Below are 9,759 nucleotides of genomic sequence, written 5' to 3'. Positions count from 1 at the left end.
GCAAATATAATATGTGTTCTCTTATTTCCCCAGCAGCTACAGCTCCATAAAAATAATAATAAATCAAGTTAATGTATATGGTAGGCCATATTATAATAATAATGCAATCAATCAGTTAATAAATAAAGTTTAACTCACTTGCATCTGGTCCATTGATGAAGCCATGTCTAATCGTTTTACAACAGACGTCCAATCAAAACAGACTTCTGGAAAAACTGAATTGACCAATGACATTTGAGCTTACACTGAAATAAGTAAAGTCCCGCCCCACGACTGACAAAAATCAAAAGTGTTCGCGCGAGCGAAATAGAAGATTGAGCGCGAGTGTGGGGAATGATGACGCGCGTGCTGCGAATCTTGTCCGAGCACGCGAGGGCTTGATCTGCGCGCAGATGAGATGTCATGCGCGCGCGCGGGTTTAAAATGAGCTTGCGGGCTCCCGTTTCCTCGCGTGCAGATCTGTTATCCTCTCGCGGAAGTGATTTACTGCGCGCGCAAGCATCACTTGTGCGCTCGGTCATTAATGGCATTAAAATGCCGCCATAGAGAATGGGCCAAATTAAGACAGACTTAATTTCGTTTTAGGGAAGTTTTATGAAATACAGTGAGGTCTGAGTCACACGTGTGGAGATGCTTCAGTGCATACTTTTATAAACTAATGCAAACATTTTCATTGCAACTGAATAATCTCTTATTATTAATGGCAGCATGAACTTGAGCTGGCATCAACTCCAAAAGTTGTGTTCTCCATGTTCTCCAGCACCAAAGAGCATCCTTAGGCTTCAATGCAAGCAAGAACCGTCTGTACAAAGTTGTATGATCATATTAGATTAGTCACCTAGATTTAGTGCAGAATGATACATTTTATGTCATATTTTTTATTTTTTATTTTTTTTTTTAAATATTGGTTTCAAAGTTTTGTACTGTACTATGCATGGTTAGTTTGAGTAGTGCATGCATGTTTCTTGGTGACTGGAATTACATTGTCAAAATGTGCATGCAAGTAATACTGCATACATTTTCTACAAAAGTACATATCAGTATAGATGCAGCCATAACAATGAACACTTCTCCCAGAAGTGCATAATTAGTTTCTGGTAGTGTATGTTTTAGTTTTTATTGAGGACATTACTAGTCAAACGTTTGCACACACCTGATGCATTTAAATGCTAAAAAACCTTGATTTTTAAATTTTTTTACAGTACACATGATATTATATGTTTATATAATATCATATACTATTATATAGTGTGTGTGTGTGTGTATATATATATATATATATATATATATATATATATATATATATATAATTACACTGATCAGGCATAACATTATGACCACCTTCTTTGTTTGTTCAGCACATCCCACAGATGCTCGATTGGATTGAGATCTGGGGAATTTGGAGGCCAAGTCAACACCTCAAACTCGTTGTTGTGCTCCTCAAACCATTGCTGAACCATTTTTTGAACCATTCCTGAACCAGTTCTGATGCTCTCGTGTCCACTGTTGGTCAGCATGGACACCCTGACTGGTCTGCAGCTATGCAGCTCCATACACAACAAACTGCAATGCACTGTGTATTCTGACACCTTTCTATCAGAACCAGCATTAACTTCTTGAGCAATTTGAGCTACAGTAGCTCGTCTGTTGGATCGGGCCAGCCTTCACTCCCCACGTGCATCAATGAGTCTTGGCCGCCCATGACCCTGTCGCCGGTTCACCACTGTTCCTTCCTTGGAGCACTTTTGATAGATACTGACCACTGCAGACCGGGAACACCCCACAAGAGCTGCAGTTTTGGAGATGCTCTGACCCAGTCGTCTAGCCATCACAATTGGACCCTTGTCAAACACGCTCAAATCCTTACGCTTGCCCATTTTTTCCTGCTTCTAACACATCAACTTGCGGCACACGACAGCCAGTGCCACAGTTCCTCAACAGACCGACCATACCGGCGTGATGAATACGATCCTCAAATGGATGGAACTGAAATAAATACTTTGAATGTTGCGATCCTATCGAACTTATGATAGCAACCTGATTCGTAACAAAGCACTGTTCGCCAGAGAAGAACTGGCCCTGGTTTCTCCCAAGGTTTTTTTCTCCATTTTAACACCTATTTGCCACTTGTTTGCCACCTGATGTCACCTGTTGGGAGTTTGGGTTCCTTGCCGCTGTCGCCTTTGGCTTGCTTAGTTGGGGACACTTGACATTTGACTTGACATTTGATATTCAACAGTGCTTTGATCTGCCTGCATTGACACTATTCTTTAAGAGCTGCTGTGCAGCCAAAATTATGTACCAGTTATCAATGTAAAGCTGCTTTGACATAATGTGCATTGTAAAAAGCACTATATAAATAAAGGTGACTTGACTTGACAAAATGTTCACTTGCTGCCTAATATATCCCACCCACTAACGGGTGCCACGATGAAGAGATAATCAGTGTTAGTACTTTGACTCTGGAAAAACTTGTTGAGCATTCAAAACTTGTCATGCATAATGAGAGCCAGATTCCTGACAGGTTTTCTCAGGTGATGTTTGCTCAAAGGGAGCCCTTGTCTTTCTGAGAACACCTGAACAGGTGTGTGAGAAAGGAGAAAGTATGTGTCACACTCTTCCCTGATGGTCCATCTCGTTTTTTTTTTTTTTTTTTTTTTTTTTCATGAATGCATGATTCATAATCAAAGACTGTTCATGCGAGAAATAGAAAACAGATGACACATTAAGGGTCGTTATAATGTAAAGTATTTATAGCACATTGCATGATATCCTCTAGAGTAAATCTGTACCGAAACACTTGGGACAAAATCAGTACTGTGACAGACTGCGTCTGCTTCACTGATTCTACATGCATTAAATGTTACAGAACAAAAGCTCAGACTGTAAAATCAATCAAAATCTCTTCATTCAGTGCAGTTTTAGTAAATGCAGTTTGCTGATGAGTGGTGCTGAAGCAAACCTTCTTTTTAGCTTACAAGACTTTGCCCTGATTTGTTTTTGCAAAGGCATATTTAAATCAAGAAATTAAACAGAAATAAACAATATCTGATACATTAGAACCAGAATTTAAAAGTGTCACTTGAGATGAAATAAATTCTGGAAATGACAGATTCCATTTCCCCACTTAATGTTTAGAAGTGCCAGTGCTTGCAATACAACAGACTTGGTAAACAATGCATCATTTTACAGGTAATGACATTTGATTGACTGTGACAGAGGAGTTTGAATATTTTCAGCTCTTAATTTTCAATCAAAGTCCATGTCTTCCTCTGAGTCCTCTACAAGGAGATCGGCGTGTTGGGTGTAGTCAAATGCAGTGAAACGTATGGGCAGCTCGCTCCATTTGCTGAACGTCTTCTTCTTGGAGCCATATGTGACCACAAAGTTCTTGATATGGAGGCAGGGACACTCAATGCTTTTATACAGCATCATCGAGCCCCATTGCTGCTCAGGAACGAGACAAAACAAAATATTTAAAACAAATGCATACTAAAGGAGATACATACTGTTTGCTATTTTACTATACTGTACTGTATATGTTTTGTGATGTTTGTTGCCAATATTTTACTACTTTTATGAAAAATTTTGAATCTACTTGGCTACTCTAAAAAACATCTCAATTTTTGCCATTTCAGGTCAAGTACATATCAAAAGATATATTGAGTATCATTAAAAAGCTGGAAAATACATGAATAGTATTTAAAATATATAAAAAAAAAACATATTTTTACATTATTTAACGGGACCATATGTAGAATTCAGTAATGTGTTATTAGCGACACCAGTGGCCGTTAAGCGAACTGCAGCCCATCAGCTTATTGCTCATGCTAGTGCTAGAGACTGAACATGATTCAAGGCCCTGACATTAACGTTACTCACGGCACAAAATTCTTTCTCGTTCTTTGCTTAGAAGTAAAAAGACTGAAGATGGAAATACCTTTGCATCATGCAATAAACAAACAACAAAATCAACAGCTGTGAGAAAACGGCAGTTAAGAAAGCATCTGATCATATCGATGTGGATATGTTTGAACCAGCTCTGTGATTCACCGCCATCATGTTGACAGATGAGGTTATTAAAACTACACTGTTATGATAGTTTGATTAAGAAGTATATTTGAGACCATATAGATCTGGGTATGTGAGACTAAGGTTTTAATTAAGCGGTTTTCTTTGCATGACACACTGACATTACAGTAGCTGTTTTGCCATTATCCTGAACATTGCATATGCATTTATTTCATGCATGATTGATTGGAAGAGAGTTTATCTGGAGTGCGCGTAACCGTCACAACCTTGGACGTCCCGAGTCCTTCATATAAAAACCAGTCTACAGGCTTTCATAGACAACTTAGGAAGTCGGGAAAGGTCTCATTTTTAAGTTTTGTTTCAAGCTGTTCGCATATTTACGGAAGAGGATTGGGGCCAAGCAATAATAAAAAAATAAAACCATCTTGAGATTAAAGTTGTTAAATTTCGAGAAAAAAGTTGAAATAAAATGTTGAGAATAAACTTGTTAAACTATGAGAAAAAACTCGTTAAATTTCGAGAAAAAGGTCGAGATAAAATGTTGAGAATAAAGTCATTAAATTACGAAAAAAAAGTCATTAAATTACGAGAACAAATTCGTTAAATTATGAGAAAAATGTCGTTAAATTTCAAGAAAAAAGTCGAGATAAAATGTTGAGAATAAAGTCATTAAATTACGAGAAAAAAGTAAATTACGAGAAAAAAGTCGTTAAATTATGAGAACAAATTCGTAACAAATTTGTTCTCGTAATTTAACGAATTTGTTCTCATAATTTAACGAATTTGTTCTCGTAATTTAATGACTTTATTCTCAACATTTTATCTTGTTTTTCTCAATTTAACGAGTTTTTTCTCGTAATTTAATGACTTTATTCTCAACATTTTAACTCGACTTTTTTCTTGAAATTTAACGAGTTTTTTATCGTAATTTAACGAGTTTATTCTCAACATTTTATTTCGACTTTTTTCTTGAAATTTAACGAGTTTATTCTCAACATTTTATCTCGACTTTTTTCTTGAAATTTAACGATTTTTTTCTCGTAATTTAACAAGTTTATTCTCAACATTTTATTTCGACTTTTTTCTCAAAATTTAACAACTTTAATCTCGAGATGGTTTTATGTTTTTATTATTGCTTGGCCCTAATCCTCTTGCGTACATATTAATAAAAAAGCAATTAATACTTGAAAATTCGTACATATAGCCCCTTTAATCATGTCATTTTAATCATATATTTATAAATATATTGCCTAGGCCTAATACTGAAGGTGTTTAAAAATACTGTGGGTTTTCATAAGAGTGTAGAGTTGTTTTTTGTAAATGGTTTTATAGATAAGTGTTTTTCTTACACTACTCAGTTCTGTGAAGTTCACAGTTGTCTAATGTCCTTAAGAGCGAGTCAAACTGAATTTTGACAGAATACTGTTATGACGCATAGACGGTTTATTTGAATGGAAGAGCTGACGTCAGCACGCACCTGTCCGCAGTTTTTGCATGCAATGACTCCGTTGGTCTCGTAGTCCAAGAGTCGCTCCTGTAGTGACGTATTCTCTCGGACTGTAAACAACTTACTGCAAATGTCAACAACATTTATATTTTACTGATTGATTTTACCATCATCATCATGCAGGATAAACATAATTCGCAGTTTTAAGTAAGTTTTCTGATAAAGGTATTTGTGACAATCAAGTTTTTACCTAAACTGCTCGGTGACATTGACATGGTGCATCTTCTCGATGATCTCAATGTTTTCTCCAGAGCACACGAACACACTGCACTGCCTGCAGCTCAGGCTGATTTTGGATGGCGATTCCTTCATCATTCCCTTCTGCTGTTTCTTCTTTATCTTGACCTTCTCCTCCATTATGGCCTGGATCTGAAACTCTCTGATCTACACAAAACCAAAAAAACGTTTCTTTTGTGAGGTGAGGTACGTTGCAGTTTATTTTCTACAGTCATTGAAGTAGATTCTCACTTTCTTCTCATAGTCTGCTCGATTCATCTTGCACACTTTGGTGATGGCTTTGCTCATCATTTTCTCCCTGTATTCGTTAACGCTCTCTCTCTCTGCCACCCCAGACCCTGCCTCCGCCACCAGCGTGTAACTACTGTCCTCCGCTCGTCCTCGTCCACGGGCCTGCGGAGAGGGAAAGATGGCACTTCTTACAACTTCATTAGAAGAATGCTGATCACAGATACTTTAGCATGAGAATACAATCTCAAAAACAAGCATGACTTCAGCAGTGTTCAATACGCAAGTCTCTGATCACTTCATTTGTCACTTTATAAGTAGTGATGGACTGAAATATTAGACATAATTTTCCAAAATTATGGCCATTTTAAAATTGCCCTATTATCAGAAATGGTCATTCAGCCTAATGTCATTTTGTTCAAAAATTTGAGGTCAGTAAGAATTTAATACTATTTTCAGCATTAAAATTGGTCAAAATTGACATTTAAAAGGTTACAGAAGATTTCTATTTCAAATAAATGCTTTTGAGCTTTCTTTTCATCAAAGAATCCTGGAAAATCATAGTTTCCACAAAAATATGAAGCAGCATGACTCTTTTCAAGATTTATAATAAGAAGAAATGTTTCTTGAGCAGCAAATCTGCATATTAGAATGATTTCTGAAGGATCATGTGACACTGAAGACTGGAGTAATTATGGTGAAAATTCAGCTTCACGGCCCAGAAATAAATTAAATTTTAAAATGTATTCAAATAGAAACATTATTTTAAATTGTAATAATATCTCCCAATATTACCGCTTTTTTTCTATATTTTTGATCAAATAAATGCAGCGTTAGTGAGCAGAAGAGACTTTGTTGAAAAAAATCTTCCTGACCCCAAACATATTATTTAATACAACCCGAAATCTGGAAATGTTGGGACGTTTTTGGGACTAAAAGACTTTCAAATCACATGAGCCAATATTTTATTCACAATAGAACATAGATAACATAACAAATGTTTAAACTGAGAAATCTTACAATTTTATGCACAAAATGAGCTCATTTCAAATTTGATGCCTACTACAGGTCTCAAAATAGTTTATTATAGTAATATAATATAGTAAATGCTACACCATGTTTACCATGGTGTAGCATTTCCTCTTCTTTTCAAAACAGTTTGAAGACGTCTGGGCATCGAGGTTATGAGTTTCTGGAGTTTAGGTGTTTGGTCCCATTCTTGGGTCCCACTTGGTCCCATTCTTGTCTGATACAGGGTTCTAGCTGCTGAAACGTCTTTGATGTTTTTTTGGTTTAATGGTGTGTCAAATGTTCTCTATAGGTGAAAGATCTGGACTGTGGGCAATTCAGCACCCAGACTTTTCTACGATGAAGGAATGCACTTTTCCACATTGAAACAGTCCATTTTAAATGAGTCTTGGCCCACAGGACACGATGGAGCTTCTGGACCATGTTCACATATGGCTTCCTTTTTGCATGATAGAGCTTTAGTTGGCATCTGCAGATGGCACGGCGGATTGTGTTTACCGACAGTGGTTTCTGGAAGTATTCCTGGGCCCATTTAGTAATGTCATTGACACAATCATGCTGATGAGTGATGCAGTGTCGTCTGAAGGCCGGAGACCACGGGCATCCAATAAAGGTCTTCGGCCTTGCCCCTTACGCACAGAGATTTCTCCAGTTTCTCTGAATCTTTTGGTGATGTTATGCACTGTAGATTGCAAAGCCTTTGCTATTTGACATTGAGGAAAATTGTTTTTAAAGTATTCCACAATCGTTTTACGCACTCTTTCAAAGCTCTGCCCATCTTTACTTCTGAGAGACTCTGGCTCTCTTAGACATCCCTTTTATAGCTAATCATGTTACAGACCTGATATCAATTAACTTAATTAGTTGCTAGATGTTCTCCCAGCTGAATCTTTTCAAAATTTCTTGCTTTTTCAGCCATTTGTTGCCCCCGTGCCAACCTTTTTGAGACCTGTAGCAGGCATCATATTTGAGCTCATTTAGTGGATAAAATTTCTCCCTTTAAACATTTGTTATGTTATCTATGTTCTATTGTGAATAAAATATTGGCTCATGTGATTTGAAAGTCTTTTAGTTTTCATTTATTTAAAAAATGTTCCAACATTTCCGGAATTCGGGTTGTATTTTTCCACACTGCCCTCTAGATGTTATTGTATTGTATTGATACTGTATTGATCCTTTACAGATAATTACATTGTCACAGCAGCTTCAATACACAAAAACAGGTGTTAAACTCAGTTCCTGGAAGGCCACAGCCCTGCAGAGTTTAGTTCCAACCCTGATCCAACACACATACCTGCAGTTTTCAAATAAGCCTGAAGGACTTGATTAGCTGGGTCAGGTGTGTTTAATTAGGGTTGAAGCTAAACTCTGCAGCGCTGACACCACTGCTCCATACCAAACTAAAATAATAGTAGTTGCATTGACCATAAAAAAAAAAAATCCCATATTGGTCAACCACAATCACAAAGTCTGCATAAATGTTCATGACGTAACATATTGTGTATACTATATTGCCTGGCTTGTTTCACACATCCTGTTATGAAATCTATGAACCCAAACCACAGACAGCTTACATTGAATATGGTTCTGGAAACAAATACATTACGTTGTCCTATTATGTTTTTTGTGTGTTTTTTTACATGTTCATTAGGGATGTGATGAGAAAATTTTCCCACAAGTTAATCAACATGCGACAACACTTGTAATACTGGTGTCACTTTATTTAAAAACATTTTTTTAAATCGCTTATGAATGCCGGTGCGACTGTGTGCATTTTACTTTTACTTTGAATGGTAAGTTATTATTCTTACTGAAAAACAAAACAACAAAACAGTACAACGACAAACTCGTTTATATTAAACATAGAACTTTTATTAACAAAACAAATAAGAATACAACATGCTAGGCCTAATATAAAATAACAAAAATGCTAACTTACACAACGTCTATATATATAAAAAATAAAAATCAAACTGTGGAACCAAATAAATAAGGAACAGAATGTTTAATAAGGAACAGAATGTTTAAGTTCTTTAGTCAAGAGAAGATCAGATCAGGCCCAGATCAGGACGCAGACAAACTGGCTAAACCGACCGTCTGCTAGCCGCCTCACGTCACAGAACTCAAATAATTCACAGCACATAGAAACTCTTTCACCTAGATATTATCACATAGAGACTGTGTCTGTACCTCGAACTAGTAAATACAAAAAACTTCCGAAACCTTTTAAGGGTAAAAATTTAATTGATGTTCAAAAAATGAAAATCACAGATAAATCAGATAAACAAATGATAAAGCTTGGGTTACTGAATATTAGATCTATTTCTTCAAAAGCACTTATTGTAAATGAAATTATCACAGACAATAAACTAGACTTGCTGTGTTTGACAGAAACCTGGCTAAAACCAGACGATTACATTACTTTAAATGAATCTAGTCCTCAAGGTTATGATTATCGACACAATCCTCGACAGAAAGGCAAAGGGGGAGGTGTTGCTGTAATTTATAGTAATATATTCAGAATCATTCAAAAGAATTTCAAATATAACTCCTTTGAAGTGATGGTGCTTTATGTAACATTATGTAAGTTGACATTTGTGCTGGCTACTGTATACAGGCCACCAGGACACCATACAGACTTTATCAAAGAATTTGCTGATTTTCTATCAGAGTTAGTACTGGCTGCGGATAAAGTCCTTGTTGTTGGTGATTTTAATATCCATGTA

General features: G+C 36.4%; 1 protein-coding gene across 1 annotated transcript in view; it reads right to left on the bottom strand.

Annotated features, from left to right (window-relative positions):
• Nucleotides 1–2,731: 2,731 nt before the first annotated feature.
• Nucleotides 2,732–9,759, bottom strand: part of ifih1 (interferon induced with helicase C domain 1) — a 38,705-nt gene continuing 31,677 nt past the window's right edge. The window contains exons 13-16 of the mRNA XM_048194678.1: nt 6,008–6,169; nt 5,730–5,923; nt 5,510–5,603; nt 2,732–3,447 (exon numbers count right to left, since the gene is read on the bottom strand). Of these exons, the coding sequence (XP_048050635.1) occupies nt 3,250–3,447; nt 5,510–5,603; nt 5,730–5,923; nt 6,008–6,169 (648 nt within the window). The 3' untranslated portion in view covers nt 2,732–3,249. The remainder of the gene's footprint in view (nt 3,448–5,509; nt 5,604–5,729; nt 5,924–6,007; nt 6,170–9,759) is intronic.

This window comes from Megalobrama amblycephala, linkage group LG6, assembly GCF_018812025.1.
Source record: "Megalobrama amblycephala isolate DHTTF-2021 linkage group LG6, ASM1881202v1, whole genome shotgun sequence".
Classification (NCBI taxonomy): Eukaryota; Metazoa; Chordata; class Actinopteri; order Cypriniformes; family Xenocyprididae; genus Megalobrama; species Megalobrama amblycephala.
This window is presented reverse-complemented; position numbering and strand designations above follow the sequence as displayed.